The sequence below is a fragment of the Chlamydotis macqueenii genome, chromosome 4 (assembly GCF_036417535.1).
Source record: "Chlamydotis macqueenii isolate bChlMac1 chromosome 4, bChlMac1.mat, whole genome shotgun sequence".
Taxonomy (NCBI): domain Eukaryota; kingdom Metazoa; phylum Chordata; class Aves; order Otidiformes; family Otididae; genus Chlamydotis; species Chlamydotis macqueenii.
Genome location: NC_141559.1, coordinates 27,847,248 through 27,873,101, shown reverse-complemented (window position 1 = coordinate 27,873,101; position 25,854 = coordinate 27,847,248). Strand labels below are relative to the sequence as shown.

The 25,854-nt window shown below is 40.5% G+C and overlaps 1 protein-coding gene across 3 annotated transcripts in view; it reads right to left on the bottom strand.

The window, feature by feature from the left end:
• MANBA (mannosidase beta) overlaps positions 1 to 25,854 on the bottom strand; it is a 55,550-nt gene that overhangs the window by 9,444 nt on the left and 20,252 nt on the right. For all 3 annotated transcript variants that reach the window (XM_086746702.1, XM_086746703.1, XM_086746704.1), the window contains 8 exons: positions 23,595 to 23,705; positions 18,085 to 18,236; positions 16,891 to 17,008; positions 12,219 to 12,305; positions 11,475 to 11,642; positions 8,623 to 8,841; positions 7,161 to 7,325; positions 3,991 to 4,135 (listed from right to left, as the gene is read on the bottom strand). In XM_086746702.1, the coding sequence (XP_086602828.1) occupies positions 3,991 to 4,135; positions 7,161 to 7,325; positions 8,623 to 8,841; positions 11,475 to 11,642; positions 12,219 to 12,305; positions 16,891 to 17,008; positions 18,085 to 18,236; positions 23,595 to 23,705 (1,165 nt within the window). The remainder of the gene's footprint in view (positions 1 to 3,990; positions 4,136 to 7,160; positions 7,326 to 8,622; positions 8,842 to 11,474; positions 11,643 to 12,218; positions 12,306 to 16,890; positions 17,009 to 18,084; positions 18,237 to 23,594; positions 23,706 to 25,854) is intronic.

Below are 25,854 nucleotides of genomic sequence, written 5' to 3'. Positions count from 1 at the left end.
AGCATGGGCTGAGGTTTCAGTGCCTGCTGACTTCAATTTTTTCCTCAGTTTAATTTACATGATGAAAATCTAGGCTTCAACTGTCTTAAATACGAAAATGAATAATGTAATTGAAGTGGAGCAGTTTCTGTCACCTCACGTAATACAAAATCCTGTTTCTCTTTGAACGGGCTCTACCCTCAATTTCTGCTGTGCCTTGATTTCCAACTGGATTACTGATCATATTGCAGTGGTTACTGGAGGGAAAGACAGGAGGTTTGCTACCTAGGCAGCAGACACAGAGATCCTCAAGAAACCTGTACAATGGAGAAAACAACTCAGACTAAACGTGGCATTACACTTCCACAGGGAAAAACAAACAAACAAACAAAAACAACCAACAAACAAACCACACACTTTAAAGTTTGCACCATGTCAAAACTCATTCTAGGGTTCAACTACTACAGCTACTGTTTTGGGATGTTTGAAAGCATCACTAGTCTGCTTACCTCAGCTCAGCTTTTTAAGGTTGGTATTTCCCTTCTCAAAAAAACCTAAAGCCATTTTGAAGAACCAAAGCTCAACTGCTGAAGCAGTTTCACACAGGAAGGGTCTTTTCCAGCAACAGAATCTTGATACAATTTTCAAGGTAACTTCAGCCTGCACAGAAAAACTGGAGCTTACTGGTAAATAAAAAATCCCACATTCTTCAGCTCATCTGTTGTTTTGATTTCCTTAAGACTAGAATAACATTTCTTGATTTGAAAATAAGCAAGTTGCATAAAAAATACTACCTCTGCCCCAAAAATGGATGTAAGAAATCTGGAGATCAGGTAGCTATCGTGAGAAATCTCTGGGCTTAAACTTTCTTGTTACAGACATGCATGCCCAAAGGCAACAGTCCAAAGTTATTTAAAACAGCCCTGGGGCAGTTTTCTCCTCCTCCTCCCACATTTAAATGAATTCTTAAAGAAATCCAAGTTCCCCATTTTTTTTCCCTGATAATAATATGGGGTCTGCACTCTCTGTGGTATCAGACTTCAGAATAGAAAACTAAAATTAGATTTGTAATGAGATCCCAGAACCCTTTTTTCTGACTCTTCCCTGAAGCCTTTACACTGATAATGGGAGTAAGAACAAACAGTTCTCCCTGGAATAGATTTTAAATTAATCACTTCACACCATTAAATACAACCTGAGAAACATGCTGCTAGTTCTTTCCTCACCTCAGTCTCATGAATTCAGATCTGTTATTCTCCGTAATAGTCTGTGGTTTCAGCTCAGTAGGGGCTCTAAATATTGAGTCTGCAATAAAAGCTAGTTATCTGTTCAACGGAATCTCATGACAACCGAGTTGGGTACCTCAAGGTGACACTTGTGTGAGGGTGAGGTAAATTGCCACGTGTACCACAGTGTTTTTCACCAAAACACACTGCAGCGATGCTAAAGCATTCAACATGGCACAACCAGCTCCACAACTAGGCACTAGCAATCAAAACCCAGTTGTGTTAAAAGCTGGTTAGTTCTGAACGGAAGGCAGAAGTACCGTGACAACAGTGCTGTGCTGTGTTTTTATTCAATCCGAAGGAAACATCTTAAAAGGTAAGTTAAAAGCAGAAATATTTGTTTCTTCCCTCCTCACTTGATAAGGAAACACTTCCGCTTTGCACCGGAAATTATGTAAGCCCCCTCCATGGCTCCCTGTGAAATAACAGATTTAAATAAGAAGTACTCATTGATGATGCTGCTGTGCCATCTAACAAGACGCAAAAACGTGTTTTTGAAGTGCAAATAAAACTAATTTCTCTGAAGTTTTGCATAATTTCAGCTATTAGCATTTCAAAAATCCCTCTGCCACACTGCTTAATTAAATGAATATTAAACCTTTCCTCATTCCACTGAGGGAACAGAACAAAACAAAGGGACAGCTGTATCTCTGCTAAGCTTCTTTCTGCAAACTAACTTCAACAATACATGAATAATTCAAGTATTTGGTATATTTTCTACAATGACGTCAGTTCTGTACTTAAAAAGACATTTATGGTCTCCATGATCACTTCATCTATCAATACACCTGTCTTTACAAAAGAGACATTTTTCAAAGCATCTTTTTCTCTTGAGGCACTTAAAGCCTAAGAGCATCAGCCATTGCTAGAATCATAAAAATGAACACTGGGACATTTCATTTCCTAACACAAGTCTAGAAAGTCCAGAAAGATGAGCATTATAGTTGCAGCACTGCCTTAACATTTAAATAAAATAGCCTGTTTCTTCTACTGGTTTGTTTTCCTTTGTTGGTTGCAGTTACTTTGCTTGGATGAATAAAGGGGAAAAAAAAAAAAAAGAAAAAAGAATGAAAAGCAAAAAGGAGAAGGATAAACATCTTCCAGAGAAACAGGAGGAGGATGGGGTGGACTAATTATTTTTAAAGCAAGGCCAAAGGGCATTTTGTTCTAAGGACAGATCAAGAAGTTCACGCTAACTCTTAGCTTTTTCTTGTTCACTCGTATTTTTTCAAACATTAAATTTTTAAATAATGATTTTCAAAAACAGAATATGCGAGAAATAACTAAAATTGAAAAAGAATCCACCTAAGTCCTATACAGCTGCCATAGAACAGCTTTTCCCTTTCTAGACAAAATGTTCGGAACAGGAAACACACACTTCCCTCATACCACACATTCCTATTGCTTACTGGCTAAGTGACTTATCTTTTTATATCTGATTACCCCATTTTTGTGTTCTAAAAGGAAAAAAAAATGTATATATAAGAAGATAACATTGCATAAATAGCACATCAGCAGAATAAGTTAGTCACAAAAAGTGATTCACCTCACCTGACACTATGTTAGACACCAAATCTCAGCTAGTCATCTTCTCCTATAAAGAACTTCTCAGAAGCTATGCTGGGTAAGAGGTGTCATATGAAGTCCTAAAAACCAAATTCAGCACGGAGAAGATAATTCATCCCACTTACTAAACAGCTAAGGACACAATGAATAACACTCTGGAGATAACCATCTCTCCCCCAACCGACTACAGAAGAGATCTAAATGCCTAGCCTTTACATACTAAATCCCATCCTGCTCAGAACAGGATCCCAGTTCTGTAGGTTTTTTGACAGTGCACTACTACCTACTGAAAGGGAGAGGTTTTGATCATTTCACCATGGGAGGCAGGGGGAACAAAATCAACCAGATTTGTTGGGATTATGGAAAGTATAATTATACATGGGTGCTCCTTCTTACCCTCTTATCCCACTAGCTCCCTCTCTGTCCATTCTTATCCAGGGTGGCTGGGTACATATATGCATCTGCATAGCTGAGCCAATAAATATAACTAGGGATTTCTAGGGCAGGCTTTTTTGGGAAAAGAATTTCTTAGACATCTCTAATTTTAAAAGAATCAATCTTTCTAATTTTAAAAGAATTAAACTTGCAAAAGAATTGCAAGATTTCTCTGGAAAAACCTGGATGATATATCACATATAGTTTCAGGAAGATCCAGCTCTACATAAGAAAAGCAAAGGTAGTTGAACGTTTACCTCACGAGGGGTTTATGCCCTCAATCTTAACCATCACTGCTTCCTAATAGGCAGCTTTGTCTGGTTTCAATGACATTATTTCCTTGGGAAAAATTAGAATACTGCTTAAATGAAAAAAAAATATTTTTAATAAATTAGGAGTTACATATGATTTTAACTTCTCTAAACTAAACCTTGCTAAAAAAGGGTAAGAGTTGGTGGCTGATAAATCCGAACTTAAACAGCAAATCTTTCATAGGAAAAGAATTGCTTTGTTCTTTACCCTCTTCCAATTTTACAGACTATTAGGATAATTCTGAAAAACGTTTTTCTGGAAAGCATTTCTAAAGGATGGACAGAAACACGTTCAAAGTTTGCAAAGTTATCCAACAGAGAGAAAAGAGTCATACTTCTTACTCTGATACTTTCAGATGAGAACAACAAAACAAGACTGACGGTGCTTTTTAGCAGACTGTCACAAAACTTACCCAAGGAAGCCCATGAAGGTGCCTGCCAAATGTCATTGAGTTGCCAGTACAGAGCTCCCATTGTGTGTCCTTCTCCCTTGATTATTTCACTTTGACTAAAACGATAGAATTCAGTTTCTGCCTTTATACACTGAGCCTGCATCACCTTGGTCAACAAACACAAAGAAAAAAATTGTCGCATTATATTTTGTATTTTATTTTACTTTCAAAGCGTGTGTGTACATATTAACATACAACACAGATTTCACAGCATTGACACATAACTATAAACTTGAGCCTTCAAAAGTATACACCTGCAGTGCAGTGGGCTTCTGCTTGAAGGAGATCTATTCACAGCAGCTCCCAGCAGCTTTACAAGCAGTATCTTTAGAGAAACTCTGGAAGGGCTACTTCGGGCCTTCCATCCAGTGAAGATCACTGGGCAACAGGGTCTTTGAAAGGCAATAAAGTCAATAATACTGACAATTTTTTTTTAATTAATGTAAATAAAACCCTCACGAGTTGCAAAACGATGTTATGCTGCACTGCCTCCAGTGTACATTACTGTAATGTCCACATCCCTATACTCTGAACATATAACACACATTCCCAGTATACAGTAAAAATTGTGCACTGAAAGAGTAACATTTTTTCACCTGCACTCCAACTTCTTCTCTCCTTCTCCATCTTGTATTTAAAAAAAAGAAAACTTTTCAGAATTTTTCATTAGCTAAATTCTCAATAGAGGCCAAACAGCCTGTTATTTTCTTCACAAAGGATATGACTAGACTAGGGAGGTATAAAAAGAAAGTCTCAAAACAAAGGAAAAAGTTATTCTTTAGAACAGCTCAAAAGGTGAAGATAACACTTCTAGCTAACCACTAGAGCCAAGTTTACTCTCCTTATCCTTTTTGTTATCCTTATTCTGGTATTCTTAAATTGTTTAACCTGTTAATAAGGCCCTGACAGACTTAACCCTGCAGAAACTCTCATAGCTTTTTGAATCAGGACTTCACTGTGCATTTTTTACCCCTGTTTTCAATTTCACGGCATCATCTATCTTCGTTCTCTTGTTATCAATGCCTAAAGTTCTCTGGCTGTTTTATTTTTATATAAAACTTGCTGACAGTAGCTCTCAAACATTAAAAACTTAGTGAATGTGCAGTTATTCCCATCAAGAGTGTTTCTGAAATTCTTGGAACACAACAAAAAGTTACAGCGCTTTAAACTCACCTAATAGCATTAAAAAGTTATTTAACATGATTTAAAAGTCACATAGAAATCATGAAGAAACAAACAAACATGAGGTAAACTACTACGGATGAAGAGCAAAATACAACCTACTGATTTAAAAAAAAAAAAAATATTTTCTAAAATATCAATAGCTGAGTCCATAACAAAATAAAAGCTACTAATAATCATAGAATCGTATAATAGTTTGAGTTGCAAGGGGCCTTTAAAGGTCATCTAGTTCAACACCCCTTGCAAGGAGAAGGGACATCTCCAACCAGATCAGGTTGCTCACAGCCCAGTCCAACCTGGCCTTGAACGTTTCCAGGGATGGGGCAGTACCCCAGTCATAGAAAATTACATTCTCTAGAAACAAGGTTATTTCAAAAGCTCATTGTTCTGGTTTTGTTAGTGAGGGGGGGCCTAAGGTGGTAGCTTCTGTAGGAAACTGCTAGAAGTCGCTCCCCTTTGTTCAGTGGACTCGGCCGGGCCTAGGGCGGACCCGCTGCTGGCCAAGGCCGAGCCAATTGGTAGCAGAATGTCCCGTGATAACGCCTCTGCGATAATGTATTTAAGTAGAGGAAAACAGGAAAAAGAGGAGGAGAAGATGTGAAGCAGCTGAGCGGGGGGCAGAGAGGGGGAGGCACGAGCCTCATGGGCCTTGCAGGCCTCACCCTCTGGCCTCCCGCCGGGCAGCCAACTGGGCCCAACTCAGCCCGGCCTGGCTGCAAGAAGTGGAGAGGAGATGAGAAGTGAATAAGATGTAAAAAGGATCCTGAGAGGCGTCTGCCAGCCTGTTGTGAGGAACGGCTGCAGACGCCAAGGTCAGTGAAGAAGGAGGGGGAGGAGTAATACGGCTTCTGGCCAAGATTCCTCTGCAACTCGTGGTGAAGACCATGGTGGAGCAGGTTGTCCCCCTGCAGCCCATGGAGGTCCACAGAGGGGCAGAGATCCACCTGCAGCCCGTGGAGGACCCCACGCCGGAGCAGGTGGAGGCCTGAAGGAGGCTGTGGCCCATGGAGGGCCCGCTGGGACAGCTGTTCTAGAGGGACTGCACCCCGTGGAAGAGATGACGCACGCCGGAGCAGTTTCACGAAGGACTGTGGCCCGTGGGAGGGACCCCACGCTGGAGCAGAGGAGGAATGCGAGGAGTTCTTCCCCCGACGATGATACAGCGGCATAAAACAACGCGTGATGAACTGACCGCGACCCCCATTCCCTTTTCCCCCCCCGTGCCGCTCGGGAGGGGAAGGTAGTAGAGATAATGTTAAGCCCGGGAAGAGGGAGGGGTGGGGGGAGGTTATCTTGTTCCCTGTCTCATTCTCCTGCTAATTTTAGAAATAAATGAATAGTTTTCCCCAAGTCGAGTCTGTTTTGCCCGTGACGGTAACTTTAAGGATTTCTCCCCATCCTTATCTCAAACCTTGAGCCGTTTTTCTTATATCATCTCCCCCTATTCTCTCGGAGGGTGGGGGGAGCGAGAGAGAGACTGCGTAGTCTGGTCCCGATCAGGGCTGAACTACGACACTCATATATTCCTTGTGCCAAAAATCAAAGCACTAAGCCTACAGGGGCCACACGAAGAGCAAAACATACTCCCTGGAACAGGGAGTAACAGCACAGCACTAGGAATAAACGCGTATCAAGGAAAACCAGCACAACCTTGTATCCCCACCCAGCTTAATGAGTGGGCCCAGCTGGGGAAGGGGATCAAGGCAGCACATGCAGACAGACTTTCTCCCATTTAAGCCAGTTTCTGGGAAAAACCTCAGGAAGTATTCCAGCCCTTCTATAATGAAAACTGGAGTCTCTCTCCAGGAAATGACAGATAAGCTAGTTCCAAATTAAGCTGGACTCTCCAATGCTTCACTGCAGAAACTTTCTGTATGACAACATTACCTAACAGAATAGGCCCAGTTTTAACTGCTGACAGCTGCTTATATTGAAGACATCACTGTTACCTGAGTGAGGTAAATCGTATCTTTGAACTTCTTTATGGGATCTGTGCTCTGGGGAAGCTTGAAATGATGCTCAATCTGTTGAAGCATCTGATCATTGCCATTTTCATGGTGTTGTCGATGGAGAGAAAAATTGCTTGTGTAGGACCAGTCCTCAGTGGAGGAAACCTTTTAAAAAACACAGAAGCAAGAGATCACAATGAAAATGCAAAACATGCATTTAATGACCAACATGATATTCAGGAAAAGATATCCATTACAGCCTGCTGGCATCATCCAAACCTTTTAAAATTGGTAGTATATTTCTACAGTGCCTCATGCAGTCATGAAAGGATTTTGAATCAATAACATCCTTTGCTTATACTCCTTGTATAAATAAATGAAAACAGACATTGCTTTTGAACCCAAAAGAACAACATTTCACTCAATGGCATTTAACTTTTGTCCTAAGGTTCAGTCTGGCCAAGAGACCTCAGAGGTTTACTTGGATTCATAGTAAATCAGAAACACCCTAGATTAAGATGGAAGAATGCACTCTAGTCAAACACCTTTAGGCATAAAAGTCACGTAAGTTAGTAGGGCTATAAATTCTAACAACGTGTACATTTTCAAAATTTGCCTCTGAAAAGAAATTATCATTAAACAGGTTTTTTTTTTTTTTCAACTATGAACAACAATGCAGCATAGCTCATACAGTTATTATTGTCAAGCTTTCATTGTAATTAAAATCTCTATAAAATATTTTTATTTAAATTTGTTCCTTTTTAGGCTGGATTGAATAATTTTCATTGTTATTAATATGGATGAATGTACTGATTATGTCTCAGATACAACACGCTTTGCCCAGCAAATTGAAAGGAACATTCTGAACTCCTTTTAGTTGCATGCATGGTTATCAACATGATATTCATCTCTCTCTGAACAAATGGACAAACAGCATGATATTTCTCTGCTCCAACTGCATAAATAAGACTATACAATACCTAAATTTAACAGGAGACAAAACCAAATCCTCTTATATGCAATACATAAAGAAACAAATTATTTAAGTAAAAGAAATTGGCAAAAATTATAGAATCAATACATTTTAGAATTCAGCATAATTCAGCATTTGTCATGTTCCTTCTGTTTCTAAATGACCACATATCCTTAGCACAGCAAAAGGAAACAGGTTTTAGGCAATCATTACTAAGTTATATATTAAACAGAATTACTATTAAAATTAATAAGTCTCATAATAGTCTCTCCTCTAAATTTGGTTCCTCTTGCAACATCAAGGTAAATATATTGAACACTGAGAAGGGAAACAGTCCAGTTTCATCCCCTTCCTCCACACCAGCACACACCTCTATCCCACCTGTGCCATACCACACCTAACAATGTATTATCCCAACCACAGTTAGGATGCTGCAGTTTTTGGGAAGAGACTCATTGCCCGCACTTAGGTGTGGAAGCCCAGCCTTACCTTCTCAATTGTACTGAAGGAAGGCCAGGATTGAAATCCATATTCTGAAGCAAAACGAGTTTTAGGATACACTGTCCAGTTCCAGCAGTCACTGCTGTAGTCATAGAAGTGAGTGTCACCATAATGAGTATCATAAGGATTCTGGGAGAGCCAACCTTCTTTAACTGACTCCAAGCCATTGGTGGGACTGGATGCAACAAAAGGACGACTCTTATCTTCCTGGGATTTAAAGACAAAACAAAACCAAAACAAAATTAAACCACAACCCTCTCACAAAGTGACTGGCTTTTATCACCTGAAAACACAGACCACACTCTGAAAAGGGGGAGGGAGGAGGGCGGGGAGAATATGCCTTTTCCAAATTTCTAACTCACTGCCTAGGAAACATTCCCCTTTCTGTCCTGACATTCATCGTCTTTACTTGCTTAATTAGCTTCTTATTTATGGTCGTGGAGGACAGCTGGGCATGATATTGCTTGCTCCGCTATTCTAAAGGATTCTCTCCTCACATCAAGAGATTTTCTATCTTTATATGCTTCTAAATTCTTAATGAAAGCTATTTTAAGCGTGCCTTGTGAAAAATAAACTCAAGGAACATTAATATTTTAGTAATATGACTTCTTTATGGAAAATCGTTATTGCTGCAGTGGTTTTTTTTGCAGGAACAAGCTCATTATTTTTCTCTTTCTTATTAAGTAGTCACCTAAATTTAGTCCTAACAAAGCCAAGGTATTCTGCTACTAATGCTTGCATGGTGGCATTGCAGGTTATTGTCGTTTCGTCTGGCTCTGCATGTTAAGATAGATGAGACTACAAGGAAGGGTTACATTTCAAATTGTTCAGAGCTGCCTTTATTTATGGCTTCAGTAGATTTAGTATACTAAATCTTTCAGCAGTACCCTATGAGGGTACATACAAAGGAATCCTTTTGCAGGTATAATTAATTTAGCATTCTACTTGTAGTAAGACAGAGGCCTGAGTTCATTACCAGTCATAAGTTACAGCAATTGGCTGCAATACACCAAAGCACTTAGACATGTGCTTCATTTTAAGAAATTGTGCAGTTCCTCTGTCTTTTTTTTTTTTGCATGAGTACTTAATTATTAACTGAAACAATTTACTACCAGATATCCTGGATTCCCTGAAGTCTTTACTTCAAACTTAGTCTTTTTAAGTCATACAGTCCAGTACTGCAACTAGTTACAGGTTTCCTCAGTTAGCTTGTATTACACAGGACCTGAAATTATTTCACTGTACAGTTCCTCTTGGCACTCAAAATAGTTATTCTAATGGTTTAAAATAAAACTGGGTCCGTCTTGGACAGCAATGCTGTACAAATGAACTGTAACTAAAAACCAGTATCAAGCCAGAACACCTCGCTTTGCTGTACATGCACTAGCCATCCATCTCACGTAGCTAATGACAGAAACACCAACGCATACCTTTGCAAACAACTCCATTCCAAAAAAAAACTTAACTGAAATATAGAAATCTAGAATCAAGATGTTATGCAGGAACCACTTAGAATCGTAATGCCTCAGAAGCAGGATCCTTTTCAGCAGGTTCTTTCAAACTTGGCCTAATTTTTATTGTTTCCTCATATCTCAAATTTTCCAGTAGAAAGGTAGTCTAAATTCTCAGAGTACAACTACAACTGACAATGCCAGTAGCCTCCAATAACAAGCAGTAACATTGCTGTCACCTGCATACTGAGTGCCTGTCTTAGCTAAGGGAAACTTCAGGTCATGAGCCTCATAACCTGAAAGGTACCTAATCCTGAAAAGGACAGAGATTAAGACTAGTTATCATACCCTGAAGTCAGTAGGATCATACTATATACAAGGGATAACTGGGTAGGAAAAGGCCACTAGCATATTTAGGTTAACAATAACTCATACTCTTGTTGAAGAAGAAAGCTCTAACTGGAAAACACTCTTGCAACATCTTGTTTCTTAGCTAACAGGGAAGTTTAGAATACTCACCTGTGGCTCGAGCATTGTTTGTTAACCCCTATACAGTTGCGAGACATCAATTTGAGAATTTTAAATCAATTTCACTCTACATACACACATAAAGTTAGTTAAAAGCAGATTCCATTAAATAATGAAGAACTGCAATACGTCTAGGAGGAGAAATAAAACTACAAAAGCTGTGCAAAATGGGTAGTGCCAAATGACAATAGACTTCATCACAGATTCCAGGTGCTCACAGTCTGCATGCTCACAGTCTAAGTCTTAACTCAAGATAATTTGCCTTCATGTATTGTAAAATACCATTAGTCTGTTTTTTAAAAACACATAATATAATGACTACACAGCAGGGGGACAATGTTTAGCATAGCTTTTGGTTAACCTGCTTAAGCCAGAAAACTTAAATACTGGAAGAGCAAATTGAAAATACTTCTTTATGAATTTCTTCAACTGCTATTAAAAGGGCTGAGGGTTGTTAAATCCTTCTTAAAGTATCCTTCAACAAAATCAGGATAAATAAAATCTGATCATCTAGATTAATTAATTAATGGGCATGTTGATTTTTGTCCACTGGAAGTGAAGGCATTTGTGGTGGTATTAAAAATAAGAAGGAAAAAAGAAGCAAGATCTTCCTTCACATATCACAAAGTGTTAAAGATGTAAGTAATTTTTTTGTTTGTTTCTCTTTGAGGATAACCCTTGAGTTTAGAGATTTGTTTACAAGAACTTGGAAAGTGCAATTCCTCAATAATGTGCTGCTTTTCATTTCCCCAAGGGATTTGGGGAAAAAAAAAAAAAAAAAAAAAGCTAAGTTGCTCAAATTACAAACATTAAAAGCTTTTGCCAAGCCATATCCCCCTACAGTTTCTTGAGACCACTTACAGTAAGAACTATTTCTCGGATGTTCTTCACATAAAGCGTCACATAGTCTTTGATATAGACATCTCTGTCAGCATAAGGTATGGAGAACCAGTTGCTTGCAATTGCTGCTTCATTTTCATTGTTACCACTCCACAGAATAATTGATGGATGGGATTTTAAACGCCTTACCTGAAATACAACTTACAGTTTCAGAAGTCAAGCAAAATTACTTCTCTTAAAAAAAAAAATCACTTTATTACTACTGGAATTACAATTCAATTTCAAGTCCACATGCATATTACGTATGCTAAGCCTACAATTCCTGTTTTTATCTGCACAGTTCACTATTCCCTCAGCTCTCCAACAGGCTTAAACTTTTGTAATATACACTTACAGAGGGGCAAACTTTAATATGCTGACATATATCCACCATATGCACATGTGTACCTCATCTACTCAGCCACATGTGAAGGGTAAATTCTGTGCTAACGCATGTTGCAATCATTAGAGCTTACTCTCAGTGAATGCTCTTAAACATCCTTGAGAAGAGGGCAGTTTAGATAAGAGGAAAGCCTGTACCCTCTGCTTGACTGACTACTCCTGCAAGTAAGTTAAAGAGGATTTAGCAAGGTTACATTTTGTCCTCCTACATAAAGGTACACTAACAAACACTTCCAAACAAGCATTTTTGGAAAGCTAACTTATACAGTCAATCAATCAAAAATAGGTAATGGGAAATAGAGCTTTGACACACAGACAAAATACCTGATGAAAAACTTCTGCTTTTACAGATTCTAAATAGTTCTGGTCAGTTGGATATAGCGCACATGCGAACATAAAATCCTGCCAAATCTACAGGGAAAAGGAAAGAGAATATTAAAAAAAAATTAAAATTAAAAAAGAAATCACTGTTAGCAAATCATTTTACATATTTGAAAAATGTATAGTTATTGGATGTACAATCCTTTGTCCAGAGAGAAGCTATTTATCTCAAAAATAATTAAACAGAAATGTTTTACTTGTTATTCTTGAAAAGTGCCATCAAAATAATCACATCATCCATGGGGTTCAGTATGTGCATACTCCACTGTGATTTTTCTCAATATCAGAGTTACAAAATATCTACCATTAGGAATCAAATTGTCAGAGTCTTCATTGATGAGTGGAATACTGCTCAGTAGGTGGAGTTCAGTAAGTTTCACTGGAATAATTAGAACCCACACACTGCTCAAATATGAACGTGTGGCAATCTCCAGCTGAACAGGACAATTTTGTATTTACTACTTTGCAGGTGTAACACCAAATCCCCATTACTTATTAAAAAGATACAGTAATTCTTCTGATGTCGTATCGCGCACACTTAACAGATGTTCAAGTGTGCTTATTAACAAAACACTTCCATATCAAATGCACAAACTGGTCTTTGCAAAACAGCAAATCTTACCCAGTAAGAGGGGCAGAAACAAACTAGATTCTCTAACACCACAGTAATCTTTCTCTTCAAAGAAAGATCAAATAGATACCACTAGAGAACAGAAAGCCTTTCAATTCAACAATGAACTCCATTTGTACCTTGAACGAGAAGAATTACAAAAAAAAAAAAAAAGGAAAGGAAGAAGCCCAATGAGATTGGTAAGATTTCTTGTTTTACCTGTTCTGGTTTTTAAATTGCTGTAACTTTGTGACTCCTGATAATCTATCCCAAATGTCAATGGAAATATCTTTCGAAGGACCACATTAACCCAAAGGAGTCTGTAGGAGACTACACTTTTGTGAACACCATAGTACATAAACAATAGAGAGCGCCAGACCAGCTCCTCATACAACTGCATTTTCCTTGCAGTGAGAACATGCTTTACCATGACTATTTTTAGCGTACGTTCCATAAGAAAATTTAAGATGGGGAACAGGACAGTAGGAGGTAATGAGTCTATTAATAATTGTCACACTCCTAGCACTGTACAAAAAAAAAGCAAAGCTATTGGTGAAGAATCACTCAGAATTCTTCAGTGCTAGTGTAGAGTCAAAACTCTCTAGTGAAAGAAACTTTCTCTATTTCCCTCAGTGAGCTATCACTGTTTTTCCTTAAGCACAGTCTGACTCTAATGCACTTTTAAGCCTTTGCAAGACCATCACATGAAACAACCAAAAGCCTCCAGCACCATCCCATCCAGAATAAGGGTCTGATTTTCTGCAACTACTTGCTATTTTGGCTGCTAAATAAGATCTAAATCTTGCATTGAGCACTGTACAAGCACACATCTAAGTGGCCTACTTAGGTGCCTAGTGTCAAAAATGAAAGAACTGTAAGTGCTCAGAAGCCCTGAAAATCAGGACACTCCATTCAGATGACTAAAATAGACGATTTTTTTTTTTTTGAAGCACACACAGAGGAAGGCAGCAAAGGTATCAGTTCCATCTCCCTGCTTTTTATACTAAAGTAAGACCAAACACACTTCTTGGGATTTTAATATCAGATGCAACTTGGCCTTCACTTGTCACTATTTCATCAAAACTTATTAACATGTGCCTCCAAGCTCATATAATCAAAGGTACTCATCTAGGATTATCAGTGTTTGCAGCAGGTGTTCCCCTTACAGCTCCATTTATACTCAATTACAGCTTGTTCAAAATGGCCCTTTGGAAAAAAACGCCCTCCATGCTTGCCTTCGGGCCAAATGAAATATTTTCATTTTAAAAGTATGAACCAAAAAAACCTCAAACTTTTTCAGCTATTGCTACAAAGGAGAACAAACTTTTGAAAGAAATAAAATCAATTTCCACAGCAGTCATAGAATCATAGAATCATAGAATGGTTAGGGTTGGAAGGGACCTTCAAAGGTCATCTAGTCCAACCCCCCTGCAAGAAGCAGGGACATCCCTGACTAGATCCGGTTGCTCAGAGCCTCATCCAGCCTGGCCTTGAACGTTTCCAGGGATGGGGCCTACACCACCTCTCTGGGCAACCTGTTCCAGTGTTCTATAACTCACATCGTAAAACATTTTTTCCTAATTTCTAATCTAAATCTACCCCCCTCTATTTTAAAACCATTACCTCTCGTCCTATTGCAACAGGCCCTACTAAACAGCCTCTCCCCATCTTTCTTGTAGGCCCCCTTGAGGTACTGGAAGACCGCTATAAGGTCTCCCCGGAGCCTCCTCTTCTCCAGGCTGAACAGCCCCAACTCTCTCAGCCTGTCCTCATAGGAGAGGTGCTCCAGCCCTTTTATCATCTGCGTGGCCCTCCTCTGGACCTTCTCCAACTGGTCCATGTCCTTCTTGTGCTGGGGGCTCCAGAACTGGACTCAGTACTCCAGGTGGGGTCTCACCAGGGCAGAGTAGAGGGGCAGAATCATCTCCCTCGACCTGCTGGCCACGCTCCTCTTGATGCAGCCCAGGATGCGGTTGGCCTTCTGGGCCGCAAGGGCGCATTGCCTGCTCATGTTAAGCTTCTCATCCACCAGCACTCCCAAGTCCTTCCCCTCAGGGCTGCTCTCAATCCATTCCCCGCCCAGCCTGTATTTGTGCCTGGGATTGCCATGACCCAGGTGCAGGACCTTGCACTTGGCCTGGTTGAACTTCATGAGGTTGGCACAGGCCCACCTCTCCAGCCTGTCAAGGTCCCTCTGGATGGCATCCCTCCCTTCCAGCGTGTCGACGGCACCACACAACTTGGTGTCGTCGGCGAACTTGCTGAGGGTGCACTCTATCCCACTGTCCATGTCGCTGACAAAGATGTTGAACAGGGCCGGGCCCAGCACGGACCCCTGAGGGACGCCACTCGTGACCGGTCTCCACTTGGACATTGAGCCGTTGACCACCACTCTCTGAGTGCGGCCATCCAGCCAACTCCTTATCCACCGAGTCGTCCGTCCATCAAACCCGTGTCTCTCTAGTTTAGAGAGAAGGATGTCGTGCGGGACAGTGTCAAAAGCTTTACACAAGTCCAGGTAGATGATGTCAGTTGCTCGTCCCTTGTCCACCGATGCCGTCACCCCGTCATAGAAGGCCACCAAATTGGTCAGGCACGATCTGCCCTTGGTGAAGCCATGTTGGCTGTCACCAACCACCTCCTTGCTCTCCATGTGCCTTAGCATGGTTCCCAGGAGAATCTGCTCCATGACCTTGCCAGGCACAGAGGTGAGGCTGACCGGCCTGTAGTTACCCGGGCCTTCCTTATTCCCCTTTTTAAAAATGGGGGTTATGTTCCCTCTCTTCCAGTCATCGGGGACCTCACCAGACCGCCACGACTTCTCAAATACGATAGCCAGTGGCTTGGCAACTTCATCCGCCAGTTCCCTCGGGACCCGCAGATGGATCTCATCAGGTCCCATGGACTTGTGCACCTTTAGGTTCCTCAGATGATCCCGAACCTGCTCTTCGAGTACAATTGGCAGTTCTTCATTCTCGCAGTCCCTGCTTGCACCTTCTACAGTTTGGGTGGTGGGACAGGAACCCTTTTCGGTGAAGACTGAGGCAAAAAAGTCATTGAGAACCTCAGCCTTCAAAAGCATGACTACCTTCTTTGGTGTTTTGATAACTCAGAGGTGGCTGAAAGCACAAAACTCAAATAGAGCAGTCCTTAAATCCTCATTGAGGTCAGATTGCAAGACCTTTGCTCTCAGTTTGGGGAATACACTCTAGCACTCAGATTCTTCAGCAGGGCTATTCTCACATGAATAAGCCCTAAACACAGCTACAAGGCCCCACAGTCCAGCTGCTGTAGAAAAAAATATTATTTGGTCTTGTGAATAATCCCACTCCCATGCACTATTTGTTTCACAACTATTTGATTGAGTGTTACAAGTGGCTGTTGATGCCTACAGTCCACAAAAGTTCTTCTGTCGTGCTCATCATTACAGTGTAAACATCCTCTTCCTGCATTATGTGACATCACTAGTACCAGTCCCTCAGCCATTTATTTCTTCTCTCATTCTTTGCCAAGAGAGTAGTAAATGTAAAACAGAGAGAGGTACAGTATATAAAAATGAGAGTTTTGGTCTGAAAAGAGCTAGAAGACAGAAAGTTAAAGCCACAGTGCTGTTGCTCTCATTTTGGGGAATGTAACAGAGAGTTGGGGGGAACCACAGTGGGGAGAAAAGGAAGGGGAGATGAAGGACAGATTCTGGGCTGGGAAGGGAAGTGAGGAGTGTAGCCTTAGTTACAAGAGAAAGTACAAGCTAGGGTTCTAATAGAAAGTCTCCAAAATACCATTTCCAGTTTCATCAGACAGCCTCAGTAATCAGATAACATTCCAATTTAAAAAAAAAAAAAAAGAAAATCAGGTTGATCTAACTTCTCAGGTTGGTACTCCACCACGACCTTTGGAAAGATGGCTACAGATTATGTATCGATTCTCTTACTTTGTCCAGAGTGGATCTTTATTTACAAGTTCTTGTCAGTTTTTAAATAAGTGTTCTGTGTTTATTGTCTTTACCATTATTCCTATTTCATCGCAAATATTGTAAAATTCATCCTGTTCATATATTCCTCCTCCCCAAACCCGAAGTGCATTCATGTTAGCATCTGCTGCAGACTTCAAGAGTAGCCATAATCTGTCAAAAACAAACAGAAGACTTATATATATTTTGTGAAATTCTATCACTTAGGAGTTTCTAAGGTTATACTCCCCCCCCAAAAAATCCCCACCAAACCCAAACATTCATCATTAGCAAACTTGTACCTCTGATAGAAACCAGACTATTTTGATACCTTCTAAGCTTGCAAGTCTGGACAGAGCTCTCAAAAAGCAATTTTTTGTGCAGAATAAGTTACTTGGTCCTGTTAACATTTATGAAATAGATGGAGTGACACATGCAAGTAAGTGCTTTTACAGAAGTATTGGCAGGACTAGATTTAGACATACTGTATTTTATTTATCGAGTTGTTCTTTTCTCCTTAGATATTACTTTCTTCAAATATTAATCACTTGAATACCAATCCTCTTTTAAACATGTTCAGAAACCTATATTCTCTTCCTGAGTTCCACAATGCATAGCGAGAAGAGGGGAGTGAGAGGAGGAGGAGAAAGACTGAAACTCTGAATCTCATTTTAAGGGATTCAGACTCCACTAATTTTTCCTTAATCATGCTGGCAGCTACTAAATTGCATGTGAAAGCACACTGCAGCATGCCCCGTTGTCTTGGTTCCACAACTACCCAAAGCAAAGCTTAGTCAAAGTACAGTGTGGCCCCCATCCCACCTGCATCTCTGGGGTGCTGTGTCACTGAAACCCAAGAAGCCTGGACCAGAGCGGGAAAAAGGGAGAGGGGCTACTATGCACTTATGTCTCCCTACACAAGATGGGTTAGGACATGGCTGAAGTGCTCTTCCTCTGAGTACCAATGCGTCCCAGGCAACAGGATCAAACATCCTGAGGACCATTCCTTAAAAATATCTGAAAGCATGCAACCATGCTCCCACCAGTTATTACGCTTACATGCCTTGAACATCACTCAAATCTTAATGTTAATTAAGCCCTAATTCTGAGGCCTCCAACCCACAACAATTAGTGTTCTACATTGAAAGGAGTTCCACCTGCTCATCCCACCTTTTGATAGAGGGTGAATAGAGAACCAGGAGGAGGAAAATATGATCCTTTCTCCTTAGAGAACATCAAATGTGGCTTACGTGTCATAGGTCACTCTGTCCTGGAAAGAATCTGCTGGAATCCAGTTTGAGCCCTTAATGAAAATGGGTCGGCCATTGATTCTGAAGTAGAAACTCAGACCTGGTGAGCCCGGAATAGGCTCCTGAACAAGTTCTACTGTCCGAAAATAGGCCTGTGAAGACATGAATCTTGGATTTAAAGCAGACAAAAATAAATTAAAACAAAATAAATAAAGAAAACCATTACAAAAGGGATTCAATTGAACACTAACAGCTTACAATCTGTCAAGGAGTCAAAAGACATGGTCTTGTCTCTAAATTCCTGCTTGATTAAAACACACTGTAACAAGGCCAAAAAGAATCCTTCCAATAAACCTGTTCACTTTTAAAAGTTATTATCACATTAAGAGAAAGCATGCATAAACAAGCGTGCATGTGCACTTGTGTGTATGTGTAAGAGACAGGTGCACGTTTGCTTGCTGCAGAATTTAGCCAAAAATCTAGCTGAGAACCAGCAAGAGGAATACAATGGTTGCATTAGATCAGACACACCTTTTAATCTGTAATTTTCTCCTTACAGAAGGAGACTGCAGCAGCTCAGCTCCAAGTCTTGTCCCTGAATGCCTAGCTTCAGGTTCACCCAGTAAAAGCAAAATCTTCTTCCTTTGCTGCCCCGAAATGATACCTCTTTAATAGGTGTAGCAATTAAAGAGAATATATATGCATGCAAACCACAAATGCCTGTCTGGAACTGAAGGGCCTTCTGGCCATAGCAGCTGTATTTGAACAGCATGATCAGCAATAAGGTTTCAGAGAGATCAGTTCAGCTAAATAACCACTAACTATGTGTAAGGTATTAAAGTTCATTCCAGATAAAATCACATCTCAAGCCGAAGCTAAACTTTTACAGCTGCTCTTTCAACCTAATATCTGGTACTGTGTGCTGCAGACACTGAAACAAGAAAACATTCCTCCTTCCTGCTGCAGGTGGAAGAAAAGTTCTCAAGAAATCATTCCAGACATTTTCTGGGACTTTACTTCAGTCAAAGCAACAATGCCGCTCTCAGGGGTATCCTAATTGCACTGACATAAACACAGTCAATTCCACAGTCATGAGCGAGCAGCTAGTTGACTGCAACAATACTTTGCACTGACCCCTTATTTGTAGAGGTGTCTTCCCCACCTGCCACAGGGCTGATGCAGAGCAGCTGCCATTTAGGCTCCTGCACAGCTTTGGTGTTACAGAAAACATCTGTGTCAGGGATGCTTTAGACTTCTTTTTCTCCTGCATCCTTGTTCCAGTTCAACTAATCTAGGCCTTATCTAGTTTTCATTCTTTCTAGAAAGAAGATTGTTTTTCTTTGTGATACCTTTTGCTCATTGTCATAGTGACATAATTGGGAAATTAAATAAAGTGAAGGAAAGCTAATAGCAAATATCAGATAACTCACACCAAGCAACAAGTTTGGGTCAGGAATCTCATTTTTTCTAGACCACCCCTAAGACAGCATCCACTCCTCCCTCAGATGACTATTTGCTATACCTTTTCAAAAGGTCAGCTTCTAGAGTATAGCCTGTTCTCTCTCTGACACAAGCTACAGTTGAGATGACTATCTGTCAGTAAATCAGGATAAAATTAACCTAGTTACATGCAAGTGATACACCTGTCTTTAAGATAAAAATTCTTTATTTCACATACCAGACAAGGCTGAAGTTCAAATGGGAAATGACTAATCCGACTATGGGACTCTGTTTTTTAAACTTTCATCTCATCAAAAATCATACAGATAGAAAATTATTTCTAGTGGTAGGGAACACAAAGAAAATCACTGATTTTTTTTTTTTGCTTTCTCTTTGGTGCGTCTTAGTCAACTGGACAATGATTAATTAAACACCTAAAGAGAGACAATGCACATGACAAACTAGATGCACGAGTGAAGGCCACAGATCACTGACCTCAAACTAAAACCCTCCGCATCATGGCAATGACCAAAACATAAAAAATGAATGAATAAAAAAAGCGAGATTTGCCCCAAGTCCTGCAGTGTTTTACAGTGTTGCCCCAGGGGCAATAGCGGATTAGTGGAAAGTGCGGCCCAGCATCCATTGTGCACATACATGTGCTGAGGACAGCATGCCCTGACAGTTTTCTACTGTGATCCCAACGCACACTGGCCTGGTTGAATATAGACCCGCATGATGAACTTAGCTTTAGGGCAAGAGTCTTCCATTCACTCCTAGAACTTTGCAGATTTATTTTAACATAAGAAGTTGAATTTAAAAAAAATAACCAATATTTCATACAACTTTAACAGTCACCCTAACTACTGAAGGCTACAGAAGAAAAACTGCATTATGAATACTGCACTAGTAAAAAAGTTTTGACCTTCCTCCGGTGAATTCAATTAGTTGGAGAAAAACTCCTCAGTCTTCAATGTAGTTCTTCTTCATGGCACAAAGTGGAATGGGAGTTGGGGCTCTGGAAGTATTTGAGAGGCCCTCTTAATGGATGTTGTCAGCCAGGTTGAGACTGTTTCACAGTGCATTTGTAATGGAGTTACAAATATTACTAACAGAAGTAATGTGATATTGCTTTATTCATGCTCAAGTGGAACTCATGCAACTGGCCAAATCCAAGGCAGTCTGAGAGGCTGAAAGACCCAGCCAGGACCACCCATACAGCAGGAGCAAGACGAAAAGCTCCTCAGCCCCATCTCACATTCCCAGGCCTCCAAGGTTCAGTGCCTTTGTGTTCCCACTTCATTGCTCCCCAGGGGCCCACTGGGTAACACAGCACCTCTTCCTGTTCCTACAGCAGCCTCTTTCTGGGGTAAAAGAAAGGCAAAGGCAGACAACTAGCATCTGGCATGCTTGGGTACGTGCCTTTCTAGCTACCGAGACCTTGGCCACCTTGAAATCTGTCTGATAGACCTTGTGCCTTGCTCACAGTCTTGGAGCATACAGAAGAGGCTCTCTAGCCACCACAGACCAATCAGCCAGTTCTGTGTACAATTAAGAAACAGATACCTGTCTTTTTAAGTCACATACAAAGGCTTTATACCCAGTTAAGCGACCTATGGATCACATTTGGCATTTCCAGGTTTAGCAGTAGGAAAAGTAATAGGGATGAAGATGCCTAGAGCTGAAATAAGATCACAGAACGCCCCAGTGACCTAACAAATTAGCACACAGCATGAAAGCAGTGTGAAAACTACAAAGCCAAAAGGAAAGACTTCTGGAAGTCATGCTAAAAGGCCTGGGGGAAAAAAGAGAGTGTAGAGGGAAGGAGGGAAAGACAGCTAGAGGCTACATCTTCTAAGTACTAAAACAGGCTCATGAAATAAAAAACTCTGATTACAGTGTTGAAGAAATAAGCATATAGAAAGGTCAGGAAACAGAGTCAAAAAGCAAACAAATGCCTCATGAGGCAATGAAAGAGGTAATAAATTCCTTGATGCAGGCATGGCAAGAAGAAAAGCAACTTTTGCCAACAGCAAAAAGGACTGGATAGACCTTTCTAGGTCTATTAGAGATAATTTCTGGCTATGACTTTGTTTTCCGTTATCCTGATAAACAAACTCTAAACCTAAGTATTCAAATAGAAAAACAAACCAAAACCAACCCAGTCTAGGATCTTGGCTTTATTCTGTTTTGGTTTTCTGTTACTCTCAACAGGAGTGAGTAGGAACTTCCCTCAGCCAAAGAGGTTCCCAGCGCAGCCAGCTAGAGGTCTATAGAGCTCCCGCAAGTACATAATACTGGGAGGTGACCCAGAAATTTTCCCAAAGGATTCGTTAATGGTTTGGAGACTACTCTAACGTGTTAGAAAACAGATAATAGTTCAAGCTAATGGTAGCTGGATCTGACATAAGACCAAGCCATGTTTTCCACATATACAGTTCTCGCCTTTTAGTTTTTGCCTGTCCAATGTTATGTAGATACTCATAAGGAGACAAACCACTTGTGAAATGTCTCACCTCTATTTTTGCTCTTTTTAAAAAGAGGAGTAGGAAATGTATTCCACCTGAATATAATACTAGGTGGACAACAAAACTGCCAACAGAAAAACAACTTTCAGGAACATTTGTCCCTGTATCTCCTGAATTACTCAAACTTCTTATTAAGCCATATGAATGTTGCTATTCAGTCATGCTGACATGACAGCAAATTGCACTAGAACACGAAAAAAAACCCTGCATATGGAGCCTTTTTCCCCTCATACAGCTCAGGACAGGGGAGGTGGGGGGGTGTGTGTGTCTGTCAGAATCCAAGACAGAGCTTCACAGAACACATGAAGGAAGACTAGACTTTATGCAGATTAATTTATAATGCCCACTATGCTGTGCATTTGCTTTTTTCCCCTTCTTTCCCCTTAAGGACAAAAAAAAAGGAAGCTTCTGAATATCTTTTGTAGAACATGAAGTCCCTTATGACTATATGCCACAGGGCTCTAAGAAATATCCTGCTGCAACTACCCAAGTGGAATCAATTAGTTTTTCTATCATTGTGCAGTTTTCACACAGTAACAGCAGAATTTTCCTTTTTACAGGCTTTATAGCCATATTTCCTACAACCAGTTTTTTTAAGTATAATATGCCATGCTTATTTGGTTTCTTAATTATTTCAAAATTAAATTGCTAATAATAGCAAATAATCATTATTATGACTTAATAATCAAACTAACAGCTAGCCCTATAAAGACTATGGCTCCAGAAGCTACTGCTTTTCTTAGGATTTTTCACACGAACAAACATTACAGCAAATAGCAGTTTTAGATGCCTGGTGACCAAGTTAGTTTTTAGTGAAACAATACATATAAGAACCACCTAATAAATGTGTAAATTTACTTGGTTGTTTCCACATGTTAATGGCATAAGGAGCCCAGTCTAATTTGTATGGAGAATTGAAAATTACCTCTTCTAGGATTCTTAGTTAAAACAAACAGATACAGCCAGTGTGTTGCAGGAACCCTTATGCAAATATCCCTGAAGAGTACTTTCATGGTCATAATTAAGATGTTACCTCTTCTTAAACCTGAAGCACATCTATCACATTCTAATGAATGAATGTATGTTAGTTTTTTAGAAATGTATCTATCTCACTATTTTTTTTTAAATTGAATTAACAAGAAAAATCTCAGTAATAAACCTTCACTTAATCTACAGAAATCAAAAAGGGTTTTTAATTGCATGATACAAAAACATCAGCATGATATATCAAGTTTAAAAGTGCTTTTTTTCATAAGATAGGAAACTTAAGAATTAAACATCTTTTCCTTTCTGAGGTTTCCAACTAACTGTAAGCCACTTTCAAGTCTGAATGCAAGAAAGGCATCCATACAAGCTAAGGCTACAAAAAAACTGGCAAATATACATAACGACATTAAAAAAAACATCTTTTGTCTCATTAGCATTTTCACATGCATATTACAATCCAGCACAATATTTAAGAGCTTTAGATATCGGCTATGCAGAGCAGATGTCCTAAGAGTAGCAGTGCAATGCCAACTGTAATCAAGCTGAAGGGCTCACCTTTGAAAATTTCTCAATCTTGTATCCTGTTTCCATAATGAAAGTTGTTGTCATGTCATATCCAGTTTGTTTTCCATGTCCATTAGGCCACCAAGCCTCCACTGTAGAATTCTTGAACATACAAGAGAGAAAGTCAGAGCAATGTATATAAAAAGAAGCATAACATGCAACCAGGGGCTTAGATATCTTTGAGTGAATTACCACAAATCTAATGAGTTTATGTGCCTCAGCTGAGCCATGGTAACTGGGATCTTTCCACTTGCAGCTCTGAGGTGAAAATTTTTTCATAGAATCATAGAATGGATTGGGTTAGAAGGGACCTCTAAAGGTCATCTAGTTCCAACCCTTCTGGGCACCTTCCACTAGACCGGGTCACTCAAATCCCCATCCAACATGACCTTGAACACTTCCAGGGATGGGGCATGCAGAACTTCTCTGGGCAACCTGTTCCAGTGCCTCACCACCCTCACAGTGAAGAATTTCTTCCTTATGTCTAATCTAAATCTACTCTCTTACAAATTACAGCCATTACCCCTTGTCCTATCACTACATGTCCTCATCAAAAGTCCCTCTCCATCTTTCTCATAAGCCCCCTTTAGGTACTGGAAGGCTGCTATAAGGTCTCCCCAGAGCTTCCTCTTTTCCAGGCTGAACAGCCCCAACTCTCTCAGCCTGTCCTCATAGGAGAGGTGCTCCAGCCCTCTGATCATCTTTGTGGCCCTCCTCTGGACTCGCTCCCACTGGTCCATGTCCTTCTTGTGCTGGGGACTCCAGAGCTGGACTCAGTACTCCAGGTGGGGTCTCACCAGGGCAAAGTAGAGGGGCAGAATCACCTCCCTCAACCTGCTGGCCACGCTTCTTTCGATGCAGCCCAGGATGCAGCTGGCTTTCTGGGCTGCAAGGGCAGATTGCCAGCTCATGTTGAGCTTCTTATCAACCAACACCTCCGAGTCCTTCTCCTCAGGGCTGTTCTCAACCCATTCTCTACCAAGCCTGTATATGTACCTAGGATTGCCCCGATCCACGTGCAGGACCTTGCACTTGGCCTGGTTGAACTTCATGAGGTTCACAGGGGCTCACCTCTCCAGCCTGTCAAGGTCCCTCTGGATGGCATCCCTTCCTTCCAGCATGTCGACTGCACCACACAGCCTGGTGTCATCAGCAAACTTGCTGAGGATGCACTCTATCGCACTGTTCATGTCACTGACAAAGATGTTAAACAGGGCCAGTCCCAATACCAACCCCTGAGGAACGCCACTCATCACTGATCTCCACTTGGACATCATCATTGACCACAACTATTTGAGTGCAGCCATCCAGCCAATTCCTTATCCACCGAGTGGTCTGTCCATCAAATCCATGTCTCTCCAGTTTAGAGACAAGGATGTTGCATGGGACAGTGTCAAATGCTTTGCACAAGTCCAGGCAGATAACATCAGTTGCTCTTCCCTTATCCACCAATGCTGTAATGCTATTGTACAAGGCCACCAAATTTGTCAGGCACGATTTGCCCTTAGTGAAGCAGTGTTGGCTGTCACCAATCACCTCCTTATTTTCCATGTGCCTTAGCATAGTTTCCAGGAAAAAGTTACACAGAGAAGTATGATTTCTTCCACTGATAGTCCACGCAATCACTTCATCTTGTTGTTCACAATAGGCTACAAACACGTATGCACATGCATGCATGCATCTACCTGCTATCCCTCAGCTGAGGTATTCCTCAGAGTACAGAGGAATTCCTCCAAATGACAGAGTATTCCTCCAAAACTCAAACATCTGTGTTAGGAGCAGGCATTGTTCACCAGCCTCTGTATCATACCCCTCCTCCCATTGACCTTTTTACCTATCACATTCTACATTCAATACACAGAAGAGACACTTTTAAATTGTGACTTTGGTAATAGGTGACCATACTGACTGCTTCACTTATGTCAAGCTTTTAAGTCAAATTTTAAGTTTCATTCTTTCTTTTTGGTGTTTTCTGCTTTTTCTCTATCACATCATTACTACTCCATAATTTTTACAAACCTAAGGAAACCTACCTCTAGGATGACAGAATGATTTAATTTTCTAATTTTTCTAGTCACAGAGTAATACTTATATCTTCATTCCAGCAGCCTACTTCTGCTGCTCAATCCTATTGCCAGCATTTGCCAGTTGAGTGCACAACACAAAAATCGTGGAAAGAAAGCAATAATGCATGCAACCAAACAATGGAGGGATCAGCACTGAATAGAGTCACGAAAGGAGTGCCTCAATC